This window comes from Lissotriton helveticus, chromosome 7 (genome assembly GCF_964261635.1).
Source record: "Lissotriton helveticus chromosome 7, aLisHel1.1, whole genome shotgun sequence".
In the NCBI taxonomy this organism is placed as follows: domain Eukaryota; kingdom Metazoa; phylum Chordata; class Amphibia; order Caudata; family Salamandridae; genus Lissotriton; species Lissotriton helveticus.
In genome coordinates this window covers 623,027,727-623,052,742 of record NC_136068.1, presented here as the reverse complement: position 1 = coordinate 623,052,742, position 25,016 = coordinate 623,027,727, and the positions used below count along the sequence as shown (strand labels likewise).

The window sequence follows — 25,016 nt, the reverse complement described above, 5'->3', positions numbered from 1 at the left end:
CCGTCCATCATCCCCTTTGGTATTGCTTTGTTCACCCTAAGTTGGCAGGGTATGCCCAGACGTGGGTCCCTTGCTCGATTTATTTTATTATGATTTGGAATTCCGCAGAATTCCACATAAAAATACATCTTAAAAGCATGTTTCATTCCACAAAAGATATCAACATAAATTCATATTGTCATTATATCTAAAAACCTGTATAATCCTAACAGAAGCAATGGGACTAGTCGTATACCCGTGCAAGAGGGCCTGAATTTTGCGTAATCATGTTGACATACATGAATTCATACAGATTTATAATCAAGCACTATCCTAAAACATTCAATATTAAAACTTATCAATACACAAATGTAAAACTCACTATACAGTACTAGATCATGAACACAAGAACCATGTAAAAGGATAATTTATCTATTCACTAAACTGTACTGTATAACCAACAGCATAATAACAGTACAAAGAAGTTCAATACCCTAAACACACTTTTAGTGTGAAATCTACAATAGATTAGCAGCAAACATGGGTTTAGTAAGGTACTTGGAATCCTAGAGGATAAAAAACTAGAAGTTTATAATAGTGCCCATACTTAATTCCAAAACTAATCAATTGGACCATAATCGTCTAATATAGAATAGTCTAGCAGCAGAACGATTTTGGTAAAGTGCTTGAAATCCAATAATTAGTAAATAGCAGCAAAAACGGTTTATAAAGGGCATATGCTTAATTGTAAACATGAGACAAAAGTGCAAGTGCTATGTACAAACATATTGAGAAGATCTTTATGCCCTTAATAAATATTTAAAAATTGCTTTAAAAAGCTAAAAAACTTTAAAGCACATCAATTTGGATGGGTTGGGGGGGGGGGGGAGACAGACAATTTCGGGCTTCTTCTGCAGTAAAAATATTGTACTTTAGAAAACAATTCCTTAATTATCTGCGATGTATTGACTGTAATGCAGAACAAACAAATAAAACATGATTCAAGTCTTGCATACAGGAGTTACATAAATGACAATACCTTTCATATCTAGGGATACCCTCCCAGATTCATGTTACAATTCGTAGGCGGAGTAAATTCAATCTTAGTAGCAAAATCACCCTACGCACTCCATGATTAAGTTTCCATAAAACATAAGGTTGGGGATTTTTGACAATACTACTCCCCACTATACAATCCATATTTCTATTCTTTGAACACAGTTTAATATCTCTTTCACGAGAGACCCCGTAGATTGTTTTCTTTATTACAATTTTCAATGCCCTCTTAGGGAGAACCACTACCCCTTCCATATCTAAACCAAACATTGATAGTGCTTTTAAATTATTCCTAAAAATAGCACTTTTTTCCTTCATATTTACAAATATTTCTCTGTACAATGCTTCCCGGACCAAATTTTCAGAGCTATTTAACAGTGCATTACTCCATCGTAAGCACGCGGCCATTGAAAGCACATATGTAGAAAGGAGACCGTATTCGAGCCTAAGCGCTGCAATTGGTGTAGCATAATTCAGATTACATATTTGGCGCCAGATTAGTCCTTCCACTCTCTCGAATTTGGCCCACTGTTGTGCATCTATTGTTTCACTTGCGTAGCTCTGAGTTGGCGGCATCTTTATTTTATAAACCGAAATAATATGTGCGAAGGAAAATGCTAGTAACCAGTATGCATCTGTTCTTGGCATGTAGAGCTGCAGATTCCTACACTTTGCATATGATCGCCACCGGGTGTTGGGCTCGGATGATTGCATGTTGTTGTCGTCCTGGAAGAAGTCTTTGTAGTCACGAGATAGGCGACTCCTCCCTTGGAAGATAGTGCCCATGGGCATCGGCTCCATCCTTAGATTGTTTTTCGCCATGATGGGAAATGATGGAGTTAGTAGAAATAAAGAAGGGATGTCCATGGGTGTATATCTAATTAAGATAAAAACTGGAACAGATACAGGTCCCGGGGAGGCGGAAGGGCATGTAGGAATCTGCAGCTCTAGATGCCAAGAACAGATGCATACTGGTAAGTAGCATTTTCCGTTCGAGGCATGAGCTGCAGATCCTACACATTGCATCGATTGTGCAGCAGTGTCTCTCCTAGCGGTGGTCACCTGTATCCGTTGCAGTAGTTTGAAAGAGTTTTGAGGACAGCTTGGCCTACTGCAGCTTGCACATCAACACAATAGTGTTTAGTGAAGGTGTGTGTTGTAGACCATGTTGCTGCCTTGCAGATGTCTTCTAGGGGAATGTTCCCTAGGAAAGCCATGGAGGCTCCTAGTTTGCGTGTGGAGTGCACTCTAGGAGGAACTGTTAATGTGCGTTTTGTCTTGTGATAGCATATTTGTATACATTTAACAGTCCACCTTGAAATTCCTTATTTAGAAATGGGGTTGCCTTTATGTGGTGGAGAGAAAGCTACAAATAGTTGCTTTGTTTTGCAAAAGGATTTGGTCCTATTAATGTAATAGAGAAGAGCTCTTTTTTACATCTAGAGTGCGTAGAGCTCTATCTGCTACAAAGTCTGGGTTTTGAAAAAAACACTGGCAACTCTACTGATTGGTTTAGATGAAAAGGAGTAATTACTTTAGAAAGGAATTTAGGAATAGTCCGTAGAACCATCTTGTTACGGTATAATTGTAAAAATGGTTCTTGTATAGTGAAAGCTTGAATCTCACTAACTCTCCTAAGAGAGGTAATAGCAATAAGGAAAGCTGTTTTCCATGTTAGAAATTGCAGTTCACACTTTTGTAGAGGTTCAAAAGGGGGCCTCATGAGCCTGGTAAGAACAATGTTTAGGTTCCACACTGGAGAGGGTAGTAACCTAGGAGGAATGATTCTTTTTAATACTTCCATAAAAGCTTTAATTGCAGGTACTCTAAATAACGACACATGTTGTCTGTTTTGTAGATATGCTGCAATGGCTGCAGGATGTAAACGTATAGATGAATATGCTAGATCACATCTTTGTAAATGGAGAAGGTAACATAATATTTTGGATGGAAGCATCTAAAGTATCAATTTGATTATTAGTGCAGTAAATGGCAAATCTCTTCCATTTAGCAGGATAGCAAGCTCTAGTAGTAGGTCTTCTGGCTTCTTTAATGATATTCATATAGTCTGGTGGCAGGTTAAGGTAACCAAACTCTAAAACTTCAGGAGCCAGATAGCTAGATTTAGTTGACTTGGATCTGGATGCCTGATGTCTCCATGGTTCTGCGCTAGCACGGATGGTGTCAGACACAGTCTTTGGTGTGGAACTAGAGAGAGTTCCAGCAGTGTGGTGAACCACGGTTAGCGTGCCCATGTGGGAGCTACCAGGATCAGTTTGAGAGACTGTTGTCTGAGCTTACGTACTACTAGTGGTATTAGTGGGATTGGCGGAAAAGCGTACGCAAATCTGCCTGACCAGTTCATCCATATTGCATTGCCCTTGGACAGCGGGTACGGAAACATGACGGCGAAGGTTGAGCATTTTGCATTTTTGTGAGTGGCAAACAGGTCTATGTCTGGATGACCCCACCTGTGAAAGAATGGTTGAAGAACTTGCAGATGTAGTTCCCATTCCTGAATCTGTTGTGTGTTTCGACTTAACAGATCGGCTATCTGATTGTGAACTCCTGGAAGGTGTTCTGCAAGCAGATATATCTTTTGTGGAATGGCCCATCTCCAAATGTTTTGTGCAAGCTCGGACAGCTGCAGGGAATGTGTGCCTCCTTGTTTTTGTATGTAGTACATGGCTGTCATGTTGTCCGTCCGGATTAAGACAGCTTTGTTCTGTATGTGCACTTGGAAGGACTTCAGTGCTAGTAAAATCGCCAGCAACTCTAGGTCATTGATGTGAAGCACCTTTTGTTGAGTGGTTCATCTTCCCTGAGTTGTGTGGTGGAGCAGATGTGCTCTTCATCCTGTCAGGGATGCGTCTGTTGTCAGTAGTATCTGTGGAACAGGCTCGAGGAACAGCCGCCATCTCGACAAGTTTTTGGTGTTCCACCACTGCAGAGAACGATGTGTGCGGCTGGCCACGAACACCAGATCTGTCAGTTGTCCTTGTGCCTGGTTCCACTGATGTGCTAGACATTCCTGCAATGGGCACATCTGCAGTCTTGCATATGGCACAATAAAAATGCAAGATGCCATCACGCCTATTAATTGCATGAACACATTGGCTGGGAGAGTGTTGGTTTTGAAACCATGTGACTAAGGCTTGAATGCTCTGTGGCTGGACTGGGATAAGCTAGAGCTGTATTGGTGTTTATGGTAGCCCCTAGGTATTGATGTACATGAGAGGGCTGGAGATGTGACTTGGAGAGGTTTATTGTAAACCCCAAGTTGTGCAGTGTTTGAGATGTGTTTTGAACACGCTGGTTGAATGACTAAGCTTTTATGAGCAAATCGTCTAAGTATGGGAAGACATGGATATGTTGTCTTCTGAGATGTGCTGCTAGTGCTGATACTACTGCTAGGCACTTTGTAAACACTTGTGGTGCAGTTGTGACCCCGAATGGAAGGACTTTGAACTGATAGTGTTGTCCTTCTAGCACAAACCTGAGATACTTCCTGTGAGAAGGATGTATGGGAATGTGGAAGTAGGAGTCCTTGAGGTCTAGTGTAGTGAGGAAATCGCCTTGTTGCAACCATGGGAGCACTTGTTGTAAAGTGATCACGTGAAAATGATATGAGTGTATATACAGATTGAGAGGCCTTAGATCTAGAATTGGTCTTAGTGTCCCATCCTTTTTGGGTATTAGGAAGTAGAGTGAGTAGACCCCTGTTCCTTGATGTTGCAAAGGAACTAACTCTATTGCATCCTTTTGCAGCAATGAGAGAACCTCTTGTTGGAGCAGCGTTAGATGTTCTGTGGACATTGGACGCTGTCTAGGTGGTATATTTGGAGAGGTAGCTGTAAGCTCTAGGCAGTAACCATACTGGATAATCTGTCTTACCCACTTGTCTGTTGTGATGGAATTCCAGACAGGTAGGAACTATGTTAATCTCCCCCCCCCCCCCCACAGGAGTGGAATGCTGTTGGGGGAGCTGAAGGAAGTCACTGTTTAGTGGTGGAGGAGGTTCGATATGTTATTACCTCAACCTCTCCCCTTATTGTTATTACCTTTGTAGCCTCCTTTAAAATATCCTCTATTGGAGGATGTTTGCGTATTGTTTTTAAAGGAAGCTGAATTGTCTGCTCCAGTTTGTTTGGAGCCTCCTCTGTAAAAGGAGCCTCTTGGTTGAGTGGACTGCAAAGCTCCCATAGATTTTGCTGTATCAGTGTCTTTTTTTATTTTCTCAAGTGCTATGTCTACCTCTGTACCAAACAATTGTTTTTGGTTGAATGGTTGATTTAAGATGGTTGTTTGCACCTCTTGCTTAAATCCTGAAATGCGTAGCCACACATGTCTTCTAAGGAGGACAGTAGTGTTTATTGCCCTAGATGCAGTGTCTGCTACATCAAGAGCGCACTTGATTGAGGTTTTTGAAATTAGCTTACCCTCTTGTATAAGGTCATTTGCCTGTGCCTTACATTGGTCAGGTAGGTGTTGTAAAAGGGTTTCTAACTGGTCATAATGAGCCCTGTCGTAGCTTGCGAGTAGGGCTTGTGTGTTAGCTATACACCATGTATTGCTAGCTTATGCAGCTATACTTTTGCCTGAAGCATCTATTTTTGATTCCTTATCAGGAGGTGGTGCCTCACCTGATGTCTGTGAATTTGCTCTTGTTCCAGCGTTTGAAACGACTAGGGATTCTAAGGGTAGCTGTCCGTTAATGTAAGCAGGATACCCAGGAGCAGACCTGTACTTTTTTTCTATTCTTGGGTTTATGATCCTAGCGCGTACAGGATCTTTAAACAGTTCTGGGGCATGCTTAATGACCCCTTTAATCATGGGTAATTGTCATATTGATACGCATTACCTATATACTGTGTTAAGTTAGCATGAGCATATTAAATGTTTTAAACGCCATTTTACCTTTTGCTGCTTCTGCACACGACACATAATTGTTGTTTTAGCTTTCAGCACAGTAGAGCGTTGTGATTTACTCAAGAATAATATGTTATTGCTCTGACAACATACTAAAAATGCTGAAATGAATAGGGGTTAACAACACCTAATTCTCACCCTCCCTAACTAGCATATTATATTATATCTAAGAAGGTCTCATTGGGTTTTAGCAGGGTGGCCCCATACCTCAAGATCCTAGTGTGAAGGGATCACATCATCTTCCACCAGCTCTCTGCATGCGAAGCACCATCAAGTGTAACGTGTGCCCTGTGTGCAGCAATATAAAAAGTGCCTAAAGCCAGAATTTGGCTGCCGCTTGCATGTATGTTATGTCTAGGAAGGTGCGAAGATCAGACCTCATAACAACACTGTGTCGAGTTATCCTTGAAGGCTTCAGCACTCACTGTACAGACACAATTTACCAAGCAAAGCTGGTATCAGGTATCAGAGCAATAACATATTATTCTCGAGTAAATCACAACGCTCTACTGTGCTGAAAGCTAAAACAACAATTATGTGTCGTGTGCAGAAGCAGCAAAAGGTAAAATGGCGTTTAAAACATTTAATATGCTCATGCTAACTTAACACAGTATATAGGTAATGCGTATCAATATGACATAATATTTTAACAGACTTTTGGGAGTGTTCAAAAGTGTCTAACAAAAAATCATCTTCTCCCTCATCTGAGTGCATTGTTACATTATGATAGATGGCAGCCCTATGGAGTAGATGTCCAAACCCAATATTATCTTCAGGAGGAGATGGCTTGGATGGATATGTATGTGGGTCAGGGATATCTGGTACATCTTGTGGGTTTGGATATTCCCAGTCTGGTGCATCACTAGGGTATGGAAAGGGTTCATCTGGGTCTCCCATATCCCCTGGGTTATACTCATCATCATTCTGAGGAGGTGTCTGTGGAGGTGAAGATTGAGGTGGAGAATTTTGTGGTGAATGAGCAGGTGAAATTTGAGGTGAAATGTTAAAAGGAATAGGAGGTGAAAGAGGAGGTAGAGGAGAAGAAGGGTGCATAGGTGCTGGAGTTGAAGGTGCTGTATCGAGCTTCCTCTTCCTATGTGGCATAGTGAAAACATATCCTGTTTTTCGATCAATGTATATCCCTTTTTGCAAAGGATCAGGTCGAAAAAGCTCTTCTTCTTGAGGAATCGCTTTCGGCACGGATTTTTTCGGCTCCGGGCCTGGTTTCTGCTTTTCCTTAGCCTTAGGAGTTGTTATAGAATCTTTTGGCGTAGTTTTCAGGACCGAATGTAATGTTCTCGGAGTCGAGGCCTGGTTCGAGGGCTTGGAGGCATCGGAAGTAGGCTTTGTAGGTTTCAGCACCGCAGATTTCTGGTTGGAAGCTGTTTTGGTCAGCTTGGAAGCATCGGAAACAGGCTCCATTGGTTTCGGAGCCGTCTTGTCCTTAGGAGTCGACGGTTCTTCGGAACCGGGACTTCTTTCGGTTTCGGTGCCAAGGGAGCTGGTAGTATCGGCACGTGCGGTTTGCTCGGTATGGTGCTACCGGAAGGCTTTAATATTTTCTTCGGAGACGGGCTCGATGGCGGGGCTTTCGTAGCAGTGTTTCGGTCTCGACTGGGCCTCGAAGGTAGAGTTTTGACCTTTGCCTTTGGTTTAGATGTTGGGGCTGGGGTTGATGCAGTCATACTCACACGTTGACCTGATGGTATGGAGTCATCGGAGTCGTCTGCCTCAGATACGATCTGGAGATCATCGGAATCTTCCTCCGGGACACATGGACCCTCGAAGATATCCACTGGTTCCGGAGCTGATCTCTGCATGTTCGTGTCGACGTGCCCACCGATCTCGAATGGTCTTCTTGGATCGAAAGGATGCACAAGCTGTGCAGCTCGACTCATCGTGTTCTGGTGATAAACACAGGTTACACACCTCGTGATGGTCGCTGCGTGGAAATTTTACTCTCCACACGGGGCATTTTTTGCAAGGCGTCCTTTCCATGAGTTGTAGGCCTCACCACGTGGGTAGGCCCAACAGTCCGCGTCGACGACCGGACTCGAGATGATGAAGTCGAGTCTATGGATATTGATGTCGAAAGTTGTTTTATAAAGTTTTGCTCGTCGAAGTACTTGGAAAATAGATTTCGAACCGGAGCGGAAAAGTTGCATCCGAACCCAGTGGCGGAAAGAAACAATCTAAGGATGGAGCCGATGCCCATGGACACTATCGTCCAAGGGAGGAGTCACCTATCTTGTGACTACAAAGACTTCTTCCAAGACAACATGCAATCATCCGAGCCCAACACCAGGGGGCGATCTAATGCAAAGTGTAGGATCTGCAGCTCATATGCCTCGAACATGTCTTTTCCCACAGTGTGTGTACAGACGATTGATTGCTAAGGCTGGTCCCTTGCTCACTTTGCAACTGGATTCAAGCTAGCCTGGCTGATGAGGGTTATGAACCCGAAACCAGTCCCAGGATGCTAGTTTCCGGTCCAGGGAAGACATGGCTTGGCAGTTCGGGCTGGACTGTTCCCAGGAGGTACAGGGTAAGACTGATTTGCATATGGCCATGTCTGAACTGGGGTGGTGGAGTGAGCTAAAGAATGATGATGGATTATACCCAGATCAGTTGACTGGGGGTGTTTGATTTGCTCAAACGCTCCGTCCATCGTCCCCTATGGTATCGAAATCTAATACTTAACATGCTTCTCCGAGTGCACATCTTAGCCTTAGCTAAGAGCCTTGCAAATGCATATTTTCCCAGTTAAGAGCCAATGAAGAGATCTCAGATGCTGATATATGAACTTCCTTTTTGGGATATTGAGGATTAACCTAGATGTTGCATCCTGAATAACCTGCAGCTTCCTGTGAGTGTATTTTGGAAGCTCTAGCTATAGTGCATTGGTGTAGTGGGGTAGACTATTGAACAGGGCTTGAACACGTTGTTGTTTATGCTCCTCTGGAATGAGGGAAATCTTTCTCAGCACCCTCATGGTGTAACTGCAGGTGGAAAAGAGTTTGGATACATGCGGCTTGAAAGTCATTTTGCTGTCAAAGATAAAGCCTATATTTCATGATTTTTCGACAGGTGTGAAGGGTGTTTCTAGAGACTGTGGCCACCATGTGGTTGCCCAAGCTGAAGGGTTACCAAAAACTACCGCCTCATTGCTCTAGTTACCCATCACCGAAAATATAAATTCAAGCCTAGTCCATAAAGAACCCCACAAATATACTTGCAAGCAGTCAGCCAAAAATTTCAGTTGGTACCAACTGCCATAGAGACTGAAATCGGTCTAAGTCTTCTACAGATTCCCAAACACATACCAGAATGAGACCGATTTTTTTACGTTGCCACTGAAGTGAAATTAAGTACATATCTCCATTTACAAATTATCTAGCTTTTTAATTTAGAAAAGTATTGAAAATCTAGCCTTACGTTTGATAATCTTTAGTGTGTTCTATAGATCCAGCAATGTCAATTTACAAGCATGTCTCTAGAGCCTATGGTGAATTGACACACTTTACAAACATACAAAATTCAAGTATGAGGTTTTCCGACAATGACCATGTGAGAGATTACAGTTTCAGTGAGTAGGTAGAGCTATTCAGTACTGTACACCTCTGAATTCAGATGTATGATGTATTGGAGTTCCTCCAAATAGAATGTCTAGTAATTTTAGTGTCCAAGAAATACCTAATCAATGATAACTACTTCTCTGAAGTTTGTGGAAAAGGGTAAAACGTCTGCCTTATCAAAATGTAGTCTGTAGCCAGAAAAATCCAAGTACTGATTCGGGGAACACCCAAGAGTTGGTAAGGAGTTAGAAACATAGGACAGGATAAGAATAATATCAACCAGATATTTCAATGATGTACAAAGTGATGCACCTACCATTAAGGACTCTCTCTTATCTAAATATTATTTAAAATGTTCTCCATAGATTATGGTGAAATAATAAACACCAGTGCTAATAAGCAGCAGCCCATGGGTGTACCTGCAAGCAAGAGGATGAAAGGAAATTGTATGCCAATGAAGGAGAATGTAAATGCAAAGTTACAATACATGGGATTTCTATAAAGGATGTGGAGTAAGAAGATTTGACTTGTCACCTACATTGTGCCATCATGGAGACCGAATCCTGCAATGCCATTCCAGCCAAACAAATACTTCTTCTGTCATTCCTATCCGTTTTTCATCCAAGTGTTCATCTAAGGAGGATTGTGTGACAAATCCATCTTCTAATAGTGGCAGCAAGTCTCACATTCACAAAGCCCATTTGTTCAGGTATGATCAAAGTTGTTTTTGTGATTTCAAAGACAATACGTTTTGAACAGATTGTGCAGTAAATGTTTGACAGAATGGTTCTGTATATTTTTGGTCTGTTACTTCATCATGTTTAGGTATAACAGTCCTCATTGCCTCTGGGAATGATCCTCCACTTTTGCAAATTTCTGAAAAGTGGTACAATATATCCAAGATATTTCTGCCTGGAGAACATCGTTCAGGACTGGGGCTGTCCTCAATCAATCAATCAATCAATCATTTGTAAAGCGCACTATATACCCGAGAGGGTCTCAAGGCGCTGGGGGGAGGGGAGGGGCTACTGATTGAACAGCCAGATCTTGAGTATCCTCCTGAAGGTCAGCAGGTCTTGGGTCTGTTGTAGGCTCAGTGGGAGGGTGTTCCATGTCTTGGCGGCGAGGTGGGAGAAGGATCTCCCACCGGTGGTTGTTCTTCGGATGCGCGGGACCGTGGCGAGTGAGGTCGGCGGAGCGTAGCTGGCGGTTGGGGATGAAGGAGAGCCGTCTGTTGAGGCAGGCTGAGCCGTTCTTGTGGAGTGCATTGTGTGCGTGGGTGAAGAGCTTTGTAGGTTATCCTCTTATTGACGGGGAGCCAGTGCAGGTTTCTCAGATGGGGGTGATGTGGCCGTGGCGTGGTACGTCGAGGACCAGTCTTGCCGAGGCGTTTTGGATGCGTTGTCGTCGTTTGATGAGCTTGGTCGGGGCTCCCGCATAGAGGGCGTTTCCGTAGTCGAGTTTGCTGCTGACGAGGGCCTGTGTGACTGTCTTTCTTGTATCTGTCGGGATCCATCTGTAGATCTTGCAGAGCATGCGGAGGGTGTTGAAGCCGGAGGAGGAGACAGCGTTGACTTGCTTGGTAATTGAGAGCGTTGAGTCGAGAATGATTCCCAGGTTGCATGCGTGATCGGAGAGTGTCGGGGCTACCCCCGGTGTCGTCGGCCACCAGGAGTCATCCCAGGCTGAGGGGTTGGAGCCGAGGATGAGGACCTCCGTCTTGTCCGAGTTCAGCTTCAGACGGCTAGTCTTCATCCAGCCGGCGACGGCCTTCATTCCTTCGTGGAGGTTGGCTTTGGCGGTGATGGGGTCCTTGGTGAGGGAGAGTATCAGCTGAGTGTCGCCGGAGTAGGAGATTATGTTGAGGTCGGGCTACGTGTACGAGCGGGACTATGTAAATGTTGAACAGCGGTGGGCCGAGGGTGGATCCTAGGTTTTTATACAATCAAGACTCAATTACTTTCATCTACACTGATCTGGGCTTCTAGTAAAGAACATAGGCAGTAGGGTCTTAGAGAGAGGGATGTTTTCAGCTGCCAAGGCATTTAGGAGCTTGGCCCACTTGTGAGGGATATCATTTTTGGAAGAAGGGCATGCCTGGTTTTCAAGAAAAAGACCTGTATTCTGACAATCCTCAAAGAAATACTAGAGGCAATTAAATAAACTATCTTCCAAGCCAAAGATTCAAAGAATACAGGCCAATACGAGACAGGTGACATATAAACCTCAAATACCACGCCCCCCTGATGTGATGGAAATACTACAACAACACTTCAAACTGACAATTAACTAAAAAATTGAAGAAGGGAAAAAAATCTTTGCAAAAATTACTACATGCTGCCATGGCCACTAAACAGGACCCAGGCAATTCCAACACCCTAGTAGAACACTTTCAAGCTGCCTAACTTGCTTGAGTCAGGCACAGGTGACCATGCAAAAGGGGAGACAAACTTAGATTAAGTGCAAGGAAATAATGTGACACCACTCCTAAAGACAAAAAATCTCACTGGTCGGGCAATAGCACATACAGCTATACGAAGTGAGCAGTCCAGAAACTCTGTGAGCTAGAAATGATTGGGTAAGATCCGTATCACCTGAATCATTAAAAATGTAGCCATCTTTGTCGTAAACATAGGAGGATTAAATTAGTGAGGCGGAAAACTGCACTTAAGTTTCTGAATCGAGACAATCTGGTTAATCTTCTGTGTGCCCACTAGTGGAAGAGGGGGAAAGCGTTGAAATGGCTCAGTTTCCAGAAGTGTGAGAGAATTGTCAGTCTACTAAGAAGGTATGCCTAGATGCATAAGCCTAGATTTTGGGAGAAACAAACCAGTAGCACTGTTGATAGTGACATCTCATGATCAAAGAACCACGTCTCCACTGTCCTGGTTTGTTGCCATTGAATCCTGGTATGCCATTGTCTGAGGATAGACTGCTACTAACACTGATTCGAAAGGAAAAAAAACATCTCAAGTAAAAAAACACAAATCAGCCTTTAGGGCAAGATGTTACATTGTAGATGATGTGTTGAGGAAACCAAGTAATGAACTCTGTGACCCAGACACTTATTAACCGCATGCGCGCTGCGGCGATTTTCGCGCTACGCGGCTTTTTTCTAAAAGCCGCGTTACATGACGAGCTCAGCTCGTCATCAGCGTGCGAGCGGCGCAACTGATGACGAGCTGAGCTCGTCATCAGCGCCGAAGGGGTTAAGCAACAAGTCTGGTGATTTAAGTCTTAAAATGTAAGAGATATGATGGAAGATCTACACCAGAAAGAGGACTTTCTGAGCCCACCACCCAATGGTAATCACCACAATCTGTACAATTACAAATGTTGAAGATCATATTCAGGTCACCAACATAAAGCAAGTTATAGCAGATTCCATTGAAGGGATAAAAGTCCTCTACATGGCTTGGAAAACCATGTTCCACCTTATGTGCTATATTATTTCTTCCAGTAAACATCAAAATCTGGGTCGCTTGGGGGTTCTCTCATTTCGTCAACAAAAAAAACAACCTGAGCGAAGGTGTCCGACTGTCGGAAGCAGCAGAGTTTATGGTACAGATGTAGATGCCTTTTTGACCATCAGCTTTGGGTGGTGGTGGGGAGAGAAGGAAACTAATTGCAGGCTCTCATTTAAGGACGTTGGACTGTCACCCATGATACGTGGGATGATACATCATCAATTAGATTCCTAACTGCAAATCTGAATGCACAGTGAGGTTTTATTAGAATGACCTGGTAGATGTCACATCAAGAAAAAGAGCTCAAAAGTTGAAGATGGCGATTCACTAAAGGGGTCAAACGAGAAATAAATTGTGAAGTGGAAGGTTTGTGTGATGCGCTTGATTCTCACCTTCTGATAACAAAATGAAAATTGAGGAGACATACTTACTGTTTTCTCAATACTGGAAATACTTCCAATAAACAGGAATTCATTATATGGACTTTTGAAGGAATGTTCCAGGTTGGCAGAAAAATAGGTAGGGGTGGCAATTTATTCCCAGGTGATTTACAACCTGTCCTTGAGTGGGCAATAAGCTTTGTCAGGAACTTATGGATGTAGCCCACTACTTTGCAAAGTACAACTATTTTGTATCATGAATGGTCTCAATAGTTTCTCTGAACATTAAGGTGCTTAATGTACTTGCTTAACGCCTGACAATCTGGCATTATCTCATGCAGGATTAGTTAGAGAGGTGTGTTCCCCTTTAGGCTAGTTCCACCTATAAGGTGGGCTACTAGATGTGGACGCAAAAATTAAAAGCCTGCCATCTTGGTGATGACAGAATTAAGAACTCTCGGACAGGGTTTTACTTACTTCCCACTGGAAGTGGTCATATAGGGGTGTGGTGACCCCAGGGGTATGTAGCCCATTGGCTACTACCCTCCCCTCCCCTAATGCCCGGGGAGCCACTGGCACCAGGAAATCAGATCCTGCCGACCTGAAAAATGACGAAGGATACTGAACAGCCGCAAAAGCAAGCAACCCTGCCAGACAGACTGCTGTTCCTGACAACTGTGCCAAAGACTACTCATCCTGCACAAGTCTGCACCTCCAGAAGCCTGACAGGACTTCCAGCTTTCACACTAGACCCATGGACTTCCTTGGCATGGCACAGCTGCTCCCCTGCATTTTGCAGGCACCCCAAAAGAACATGCAAGGACTACGGACTGCCAAAACCTGACCCCGGAAAGCACTACTGCACCCGTGCCCCCTAGCCCGAGTTGAAGTGGGCAAATGGTGTCAGCGTGGTCACCAGACCCTCCAGAGAAGAAGTCCATCTTGGGTTTGCCAACAGTAGAATTTCCGCGCCGCCTACCACCTCTTTGTGAAGGCCATCCCTCTACCACGAGTGTCTACGGTTGTGAAAGTCGGAGACCACGTGTCTGCACTTGGCCTTTGGAGTAGAGTACCAATGGTGTCCCAACGACCCCGAGCATCGTGAGACCGGAGCTTCCTTGTTGGTTCAGCCAGACTGGTCCCCTAGTCCCAGCATGCAGCCTCTTTGTGACCAGACTGATCCCCATTGACTTATACAGGACACCAACACTGTTTAGCATCTCTGCACCTGGCCACCCCAGTACTGCCCGAGGTGACCTGATGGTGCTGCCTTGGACCCTGCCCCCATAATCACCTTAAGTCCAGAAGATTGTTTCTGTAAGTCGTTGTAAAGTACTTGTATGGAGTGTAGGTCTTTCTTCCATAGATAACATTACCGCTCCAGAAATTCAACTATTAAAAACTATACATATTCATAACTCAAAATGTACTTACCTGATTTTGATGATCTTGGTGCCTAAAGTTATATAAACATAAGTGTTATTTTTATCAAGTGGTTTGAATCTCCTTACTGAGTCGTGCATATCATGTATTGAATGTGTGCTATCAGCTGATTTCTAACACTCCTCTCTGATAAGCCTAAGGCTGCTCGACCACACTAGCACCAAGAGAGCACCTTGGAACTCTTTGTATGGTATGGTATACCTCTTTTTGGTATACTATATACAGATGTTTTGAGGATGTGTCATTTTTATGCGTACATAGAAAAAGGAAAAACACTTTTGAATCACATTGACATGGTACCAGGGGGATAAAGTAATATTGGTAACAAAGAGGACATTATCAACTGAGATCCTTTCTAAACCCAGGTCATGGTCTACTTTGAGGCCCAAAGGAATAACTATGAACAGAGAAAAACAATACAGAAAACAGAATCCAAAACACTCTGCCCAACCTGCAACCCCACAGTAGGTCGAGTATGCACAAACACAAAGCTCCTTTTCCATTTACTTCTGAGAGTTGGCCTGTTTACTTTCTGAAAAACTGAAAACACAGAAGTGAGTCTTTGAAGGTTAGTGTGTCACTGTGGTACTGACAACTAACAGGTTAGAAACAGGAAGACTACACATCACTTACCATAATAATTAATGCCCGGTAGAGATGCTTGATGAGAAGTAAAAGGCAAGACACCAGAATCCATCGATCCGGTCATGAATTCCTTCATTCTAGTCATCTGGTCCCTGTTGGCAGATTTAAAATGACACAGTGGTAAATTTACAACAGAATAGCCTAAGCTTTTCAGATTGAGATAAAAGGAGAGATTCTATGTAAGAGAGAAGAAGAGAAAGAGCTAGAAAGGCAGGTGGAGTAAGCAGTAAGTGGCCACAGAAGGGATGAACAGCAATACAAAGAACGAGCTAGAGAAACATAGTACACACAGAGCAAAGACATTTGACAAAAAAAACAATGCGACTAACAGAGGGCTAGAAAAAACAATGCGACTAACAGAGGGCTAGAAAAAGAAAATGACAACTTGAAGACAAAGAGGGCCTGATTGTGAAAGAGGGCAACCAGGAACAAAAAATCAGGAAGACAGGTAGCAATATGGGAGGGCACATAATACAGAAGGAGGGGGAAATGGTAAATAGGCACATAATACAGAAGGAGGGGGAAACGATAAATAGGCCGAAAGGGCAAGCAATTAATATCTAGGTATGGTCATGCCTAGAAATTAAAGAGCTCATGGAAGAACAATGTGCAAATGAGAATTTTGGTGGGGGTTGCAGATACCCAGTATTATAGGGGAATACAGAAGGGAAAACATTATCGCAGAACAAAATAATGAAGAAATCCATTGTGCTGAAGCACAATGATAAAATGTAAAGCACTCCTACTCTTGTTGGATATTAATGATATACCTATCTGACCAAGAAAACGCTGGCTGTCAATTGAGGTCAAAGTCCAAGAAGTAGTACAAGCGTTGTCATAAGTAACTTCTGCCGGAACCAAAAATCCAGAGACAGCATAAAATTAAGAATAAACCATCAACAATCCCAGAGGATCACATAACCAAAAATAATTCAGCCCAAAGCCACCAGGATGAATTTTTGGACAGAAGTTCCAGCTCTTCATCTTTGCAATGTTCTTCACAGTTAGAGCAGGACGAATGAGGAGTTGAGGAAATAACTAATTAAATCCAGGGACCTGTGTCTCCTAGCAATTTTAGCACACAACCCTGATTATTCAGACAAAATAATTGTTTTTCTTAGGATTTATTAACCAGGTCTGATTTAAAAACTCACAGACTTTGAGCCCTTGGACTCCTACTGATATCTACGGTGCGCCAGCCCTTTTAACTAGTTTTTATTTTTATTTTTTTTTATTTTGAAGCTTTTATAGAGCTTGAACAAGATCCTTGCGGATATCCCAGCGCTTTACAATGATCAAGGATGATTATACATAATGAATAGCAGGACACATTATAAATGCAGTAATATGGGGGAAAGAACAAGCATGGGATAAATATACGAATATACACGAAAAAGTCGTAAAGTACAGAAGCATGGGGTTACAGGCCAAAAACACAGAAAAGTCATCAAATAACATAACAGGCGGAGTCATCAGAAGGTGTGGGTTTGAGACTATATCGTATGCTGACGACACACAGCTGATAGGCCCTATTGAGGATGACACTGCAGCAACCAAAGTAAAATTAAAAAACTGTATGTCAAATATAGCCAGATGGATGAGAAAGAACTTTCTGCAGCTTAACTCCATCAAAACAGAGATGCTGCTGTTTGGTAAAGCTGAGGAACTGTGGACCCCGGATTGGTGGCCATCTGAACTAGGAGAGGCGCCCTCCCCAAAATATTGTGCCAAGAATCTAGGCATTAGAGTCAATAATAAATTATCGATGGAAGAACAGGTAAAGACATTGTCGGGCACCTGTTTCGGTACAATGCGGATGCTTAGAAAGATCTTACCCTGGATCCCTTTATCGGCAAGAAAAACCCTCATCCAGTCGCTCCTGGTCAGCTGACTGGATTATGGCAATTCTTTGCAGGTTGGAATAAGGGAAGGCTTACTATCAAGACTCCAGGTGGTACAATATACAGCAGCACGCCTTGACCTCAATAAACCGGCCCGCACCTTTCTTTACCGCTACTATGCCAATTACACTGGCTTCCTATTAGGAAACAAGCTATTTTCAAGCTGCTATGTAAGGTATTTAAGGCTCTTCAGGTGAATGGCCCTGCCTACCTCAAGAAGAAACTTGAATTGTACCGCCCTGTGCGCCACCTGAGATCTAGTAATCACAATCTGCTTTGCACTCCGAGAATAAGGAAGGTCAAAATGGGTTGGAAGGTGGACTGCAATATTAATCTGAGGGCTCTAGCTTGTATGCAATGGGAAGCTGGTTTCTAAAAGTAACATGGAGCTTTGACCTAGTAGGCCTTGTTTACTCATCTTCAATCTTCTCCTGTTGTGCCACATTTGTTGCATTGTGACCACGTTAGACCTCTACTTAAATATACACCTCTGATGATTTTACTACATATTGAGAAGATGAAGAAACGCTTTTTAAAAAGAACTAGTGGTTTCAGGTGCATAGATTCTTTGTCATTAGGGCTAGTGCTACTCATCCAGGGAAGGTTGCTGAATTGTATATACAGTGCTAGATTGGATACTGAGGTTTGAGAGGATGTAGAGTCTAGCTATCAGATTTCACCCAATTGCTTCACATCTGCTCGCTCATTCATCATACACTTCTTTGAAAAGTTTCCTTTACAGGAGTTTTTCTGAATAGTAAGTAGTTTGGTTCTATTCAAAGACCAAATGTTAAGTTGGAAGCACCACAATATAGCTGTGATAATGATGATGGAAAATTTCATTGTAGATGCTCGCATAACACCACCAATAGCTCCTCTCTCTACCATTTCCTCTCAGCTCCCATGTCAACTTACTAACCTTCATCCCTGGAATCCCGCACACTTCTAGAACGTGAACCTCTGGTACATGCACGCACCCTCAAGCCATTACACATCCCCCTTTGTACAAATAGAAATATAGAAGTAACCAATCTAGTAAAAACATCTTGCTTCTAAAACTGTAGCAAAATAACACCAAACAGTTATAACTAAAAATATTAACAGAACACATCACACAACCACATGTACGTAAGAATTATTAATACATAACAAAAACATCATATCTCACAGGTCTCCTCCTCAGGCTGGATGTTTTCTTGATGTGAACAAAGATACCGCTCTCTGGGGGTGCTAGTGAGCCCAGCAGCAAGATGACTGCTGCTTAACAGCTCTGAAGGTCAATGAATTAATCAGTCACTGATCCGCTACATCTGGACTCTACTGTCTTCTTCTTGGAGCTGAACAAACACCTCTAGGTGCTGGGTCGCTGAACTGAATTGTGCGAAGATCCTGTGCATGCCGTGAGGGCGGCCAGCGACTTGAACTGGGCGGCGGTGTGCAGCGTGGCAGCCCCAGGCTTTTACTGAAACTGGATCCACACAAGCCCTTGCTTCGTCGCCTGGGCCGCGGAGAGCCTTTGCTGCTGGTTGCTGGCCCGCTGGATGTACCAGAGTGGGCCCGGTTGAAGCAGGAGTGGTGCGGGCACTGTTCTTCCCCCACAAAAACTCCCTGGGTGAGTAGAGCTGATTGGAACGGGCAGCCAGGCCTGCAGCGTAGGTGCGCCATGATGCGGCTAGTCTGCCACCGGCGCCTTGAGAGTGCCATTGGCCACTGCTGGACTACTGAATCCTAAGAGGAGCGGTTGTGCTTGTGGCAGCCTCTGCCTGACAGTTCCCCCACTGCGGCCCAGGCCAGGTAAGTGATCCTCTGTTGTGGCCTGGGCCAGGCGGCCGGCGGGTGTTGTGGAGGCCTATCAGGACAAAGTGATCTGTGGGCCAGCTGCTGAATACTGCAGCAGCGCCTGGTACTGCTTTGATGGACTCGGGGGCTCGCGTGAACCACACCGAGTCCCACCCTCCCAGGGGATAATGTTTGCTGCCCTACTGACAGAGCACCCTGTCTGGCCTTATCGGGCCCGGTTCCCCTGCCGCATATGGAACCTAAACTGTACTGCACTGGGCCCATGCATTCAATCCTGGTGGCGTCGCACACCCTAGCCCTACCTTGCTGGCAACGGACTACATCACTCTCCCATATTGCTGGCCTGCTCATGCCCCAAATAGGTCCTGAGGAGTGGTGGGACCGGTTCCATCTGTAGATCCTCAGACGAGCACCGCACACTAACGTGCAGCTCGGTGGCAACTGGACAAAGGGCCTCCCTCGACAAATCTCTACTCTACCTTACTGCAGCTGTCTGGCTGATCACCGACAATGCCATTCTTGGCCCGGGTGCCTGCCCAGTCATGCCCCCCACAGGCACTGGGGTGTGGCAGGCCATTTCCTAATACTATTCTCGGTGGAAACTGCATCCTACTGCCCACCACTTGTGCAATGGTGGGACGGGGCACTCCCAGAGAACACGTGTGGTGCTGCTGACTGGTGCAGGAGGTGCCCCGTCTGAAGACCCAGAAGGTGACCTAGCCCCTCTCAATCCTCCCAAAAAATCTGCTGTGCTCACCTGTAAGCAACGGGGATGCCAGAAGTGTGCCAGTAGAAACTGGCATGCAAAGACAAGCGGCAAACACGCAAGACCGAGACAAAGCGAGCTACAGAGGAACCGTCCAGACAACTACACGGCACACTGCAAGCAGATACGGTATGAAAGAAATCCTGCTGAATGTCAAGAACAGTTTACTGACCATTGATGCCATCATCAACCTCCTTAGCAACTGCCTTGAGCGCGTGAAGGAGCACATGGACAAGCATGACGACCGGTTGGACCAGCTGGAGGCCTGGATGTCCGACGTGGAGGATGCTCAAACCAACGTGGATGAACACCTGCTGTGAATGTACCAAGTCCTTACAGTCATCAAGCTCAAAATTGAAGATGTAGAGGCGCCCTCCCGGCAAGTCCATGGTCATTGATAGGATGGAGAATTTCGTCGAAACCATGTTGCGAGCCCTATTCGCAGACGCACTCTCGCATGTGATCATTATAGAGCGAGCGCATGGATCCCTTGCGCAGCGCCTCCCTCGAGGCAATCTGGCCCGAATCCTCAACTATAGGGATCGCAATGCAGTCCTCTGTCTGGCCCACAAATGTAGATCTGTCCAGTATCAAGGCAACACCGTCTAATAATATTCGGACTTCACCATGGCAGTGCAGAGGGCCTGCCAAATCATCCCGGCCAAGCGCATCCTACAAAAGTCAGACATCATCTACTCTCTTCTCTACCCAGCCAAGCTGCGGATATAGCATGGTGGAAAGTCCCATTTTGACCTGCTGACGACATCCTCGCTCCTGCGATGGACGATAACCCCGATCGCATACTCGTGCTCTCCAAGTTAATATTTTCTTGACCACACTACCCAGACCAAACCATCCCCAGGCCCACTTGCGTCACATTGGCCGCCTGGTCCTCTTGAGACTGTGTTGATCACCTGGCTCCTGGCTGCCTCTCGGGATGACACCCATCAGGCATGTTGTTTTACAAAATGGGGTTCCGTGTGGGGGTGTGGGCTGGGGATACTCAACCTAGTTCTGGGTTGGAGTGGGTGGTGGGAGAGTTTGTTTTTAAAGTTCGAGGGCCCTGATTTTTACTTTCTACATGACTTCCTTGGCAGGGTACCTGTGTGAGTTCACACAGGACACACACTTGTCCAATCTTGGCCAGGCCACATGGCTACATGACACCTCCCTTCCAACACTGCTATGACCACAACTCAGTGCCTGACCTGGAACCATCCATGGTTCGAATGACCAATGGAAAGCTAGCCTAATTCATGCTCATCTCAACAGACACCATATTGACATCTGCTTTCACCAAGAACTTCACCTCACTCCGCTGATAGGCTCACATTTGTGGGGAGGCTGGTGTGCGGGGACACACGTCTATGCGCAAGGTACTGCCATACTGCTACGCAAGAGCTTGGCCTGGTACCTGACACAGGCCATAAGTGGCCTGCACATCGGCAACTGGTGCATGGTTGTGCATAGATTATTGGCTGCTCACCCAGAATGCACTCACCTGGACCACCAGGGTATCACATCTTCCACGCACGCTCTCCCGTCCTCCAGGAACTTTCCCCTTTGCTGGCCACCACACTTGCTTTCACCTGGAGATTAGCCCTGTGGGCCTTACATGACTGTATTTAGGAAAGACATCTGCACTGCAATCATTGACTACTCTGCCAATAATGAGGGATCGGTTTCCTATCCATTTGTATTATGGGAGGCCTTTAAGACCGTGATTCGAGGGGAGTGCATCGCTAAACAAACTGCAGTTCTCAGAGCAATAGATCGTAACTTGCTATGCTGGAGTGTGAACTTTGGGCACTCAAACTAGAGTATTATGCTTCTAAGAGAACCACCACCATGCTGGATATCCGTGTGAAGCTTGTCTAGTACGAAGCAGAGGAAACACTTGAGACAAAGTATATGTAACAAAAGACAACCACGTGTCGATATGGGGAGGGAGACCGACCTGGGAGATGGGAGATCACTGGCCAACTGGTCCGTAGTCCATGGGCAATCTACCCACACCGCCTTGCTCTGCACAATGACCTCCTCCTACTCCCAACTTTACAGTGCCAAAGTGTCACTGAATGGAAAGAAGCTCAAGGCTTACTGTGACAGCATACAGCTCTCCTGTGAGTTGACTGAGCGCATAGCCTGTACCTAGACTCCAAGGGGACTGGGGCCTCCAAGTCATACAATGCCTGCCCTGCGACTGAGTGCCCAACTTGGACGGGTTTACCACCTCCTTTTACAAGGAATATGCTGCCCACTTGATCCCGCATCTCCTTGCAATGTACAGGGTGGGCCTGGAGACCAGAGAGCTGCCGCCTTCACTTCATGAAGTAGTATTAGTCCAGATAGGCAAGCCTCATAAACCATTAAATCGGTGCGCTCGTATAGGCCATTATAGATTAACACTATTTATTTTTAAAACATTTTTTATTAACATTTATGTTTTTTCCGCATTTGCACTACACAATATTTGTAACAACAACATTTCAATGTAGTGTTCATGTATCACTAGACAGGTTTTTACACATTACAACGATAATCATGGGGTAGGACGTATCAACATTAATCTTATATTCGAGACTGGTATCAGCTCATTCTTGCTCGCACAACAGCCCGCCGCCCCCGTAAATGACTATCATAATCCCGGTCTAACGCTGCTTCCTCGCCCTGTCTCGATGGGCAACTCCGTTTTCATACCCGGATCGGGCACTGTCCTCAGCGTACATACACTCAACCTATTGGACTTAAGTACACACTCCAGTAATATGAGAATTAAACCAAAGAAACAAAAAAGAAGGGAACAAAGAGAACATTGCATGTCAAGGGGGGGGGGAACAAAGGGCGCGCCTGTGTCCAGGAGTGCAGTAATGAGACTTAGCAGTTATGCAATATATACTGTACCTCGCTTGTGTCATCCGAATGGGGGAGGGGGAAGGGGGAGAGAGGAAGGAGTAGGAGGAGAAAAAGAGGCGGCGATGAGCCCCTACTCCACAGGGCTTCATCCCACATTCACTGCTCATGATTTCCCAGGCTCACCCGGCCCTACTCCCAGGAAGGGGAGGCTGTGTATTGTCAAGTCCTCTACAGCCAGGCCCACACGTGGAGACAAGTGCAAGTCATTCGCGGACACTCACCTCATCTACAATGGCATTACTGGTTTGCTCTGGGTTTTTCCAGTTCGCCAGCACTTCTTTGCATAAATCTGCTCGCCCCTCCCAACTCAAGGCTCTGGACTCTGCTCCCGTCCAACAAATAACCTCACTGTTCCAACTAGCTACCTGGGGTCCCGTAGCGGATTTCCACATCAGAGCAATCAGTCTCTTAGCTAAGCCCAAAGCCAGGTCTATGATTTCACTTAGGAGGACGTGGGAAAAGCCCACACAAACAGACCTCCAACAGACAGCGCCAGGTCCCTATCCAATTCAACTTTAATCCTGGCCAAAATTCCCTCCCAGTACAATCGTACTACACCGCAACTCCATGTCATGTGTATGAAACTGGCACCCACATAGGCACACCTCGGGCATTTCTGCATCTCACCCCCGTATGTAACATTTAATCTATGAGGTGTCATATACACCATATGTATATAGTTGAATTGCATGTATTGAAGTCTGGTGTTCCTTGAAATATATAGATGATAAACACTGATAACAAAATATTTGCTATTCTCCCTGCTAACCGCCTCCTCGCCTTGCTGCAAGACATGGTTTGCTCAGACCAATCAGTGTATGTGCAGGGACGCTCCCCTTGCACAACCTTCGCACCCTGTTTGCCATCATGCATAGCATGGAGCCTCAGCTCGCTGTGGTCACAGCCTTATTAGATGCCACAAAGGCATTTTATTCGCTGGAGTGGTCCTTATTACCCCTACTCTCACAGCTTGGTCTCAGCTCAGGCTTTGTGGGCCTCATCCACTTACTCTACATCTTTCTCATGGCCAGACTACGCTTAAACAGGAGGATCTCAGACCCTTTCCAGATAACGCGCTGCACTCACCAAGGTTGACCGATGGCCATAGTCCTGTTTGCGGTCGCAATGGAGCCTCTGGGGCTTGACGGAAGCAGCATCATCCCCACCAGGGGTTCAGCTTTACAACCCGCAAGATATTAGTCTCCATGTATGCTGATGATATCACACAAATTAGTAACCCGCCTCTACATGATAATGCAAGATAGGGCCCCAGTGTGTGTACCAGTGGCCCGTGCTGCTTGGGACCTAGATCTTGATCCCCCTCTCACAGATGAACAATGGTCGTATTGTTGCTGACAAACTGCTGCTTTATCACCCAACTATAGACTGTGGCTCACACATTTTGAATTTCTGCACAAGCAGTACCGCACACTGACAACTGCTATGCATAGGACTGGTGGCTGAGGCACACTGTCTGCAATGTTAGGCACACCATGCTTTGTTTTGTCACTTTTCACTTTGCATGGGCCTGCCCACAGTTGGCAAAATATTGGTCAGAGGTGCACTTAATCCTGCAGCAGATAACGGGACATTTCACCCCCCCCCCCCCCCCCCCCGACCTCGCAGGTAAGCCTCCTGGGTTATATCAAAGATGTTCCTCCTGGAGTCCGATGCCTCACTGCTATGCTCCGACTTCTGGCCAAGCGACGGGGCACTATGTACTGGGGTAGGAGACCCGCACCCAAGGCTGCCTCTTCACAGAAGGACGCGGCATATTGCCAGGAAAAGCTTGCCGCCTACAGGGATCTAATGCCACAACATCTCACCCAAAAGACATCTAGGAGCCATTACTGTTGTATCTTAGACTGAGAGACACTCTCCCCTCAGCCGATGGGGTGGGAGGGGCCTCCACTCACAGGTTGCCCCTTCCCCCAAGCCACCCCCCACAACACCTCAGCTGACACTCATCCTGATCTTCCCCAGACCTGATGCCTGGAAACAGGGTCAAAACTGCAGCGTCGTGGCCGGCCGCCTTCAGGCAGCAACCCTGGGATGGCATGTCGTGCAAACCCCCTGACGCATTACACTTGGATTCCCATTGTGATCTCTGACCCTGCTTGCAGGTCAGGTCACCCCCCTCCTGCCGGACAGCTCCACCA

The 25,016-nt window shown here is 45.3% G+C and overlaps 1 protein-coding gene across 6 annotated transcripts in view; it reads right to left on the bottom strand.

Moving 5' to 3' along the window:
* The window catches only part of PRR14 (proline rich 14), a 489,848-nt gene that overhangs the window by 187,711 nt on the left and 277,121 nt on the right, over positions 1–25,016 (bottom strand). For all 6 annotated transcript variants that reach the window (XM_078652836.1, XM_078652834.1, XM_078652837.1 and 3 more), the window contains one exon: positions 15,463–15,566. In XM_078652836.1, the coding sequence (XP_078508962.1) occupies positions 15,463–15,566 (104 nt within the window). The remainder of the gene's footprint in view (positions 1–15,462; positions 15,567–25,016) is intronic.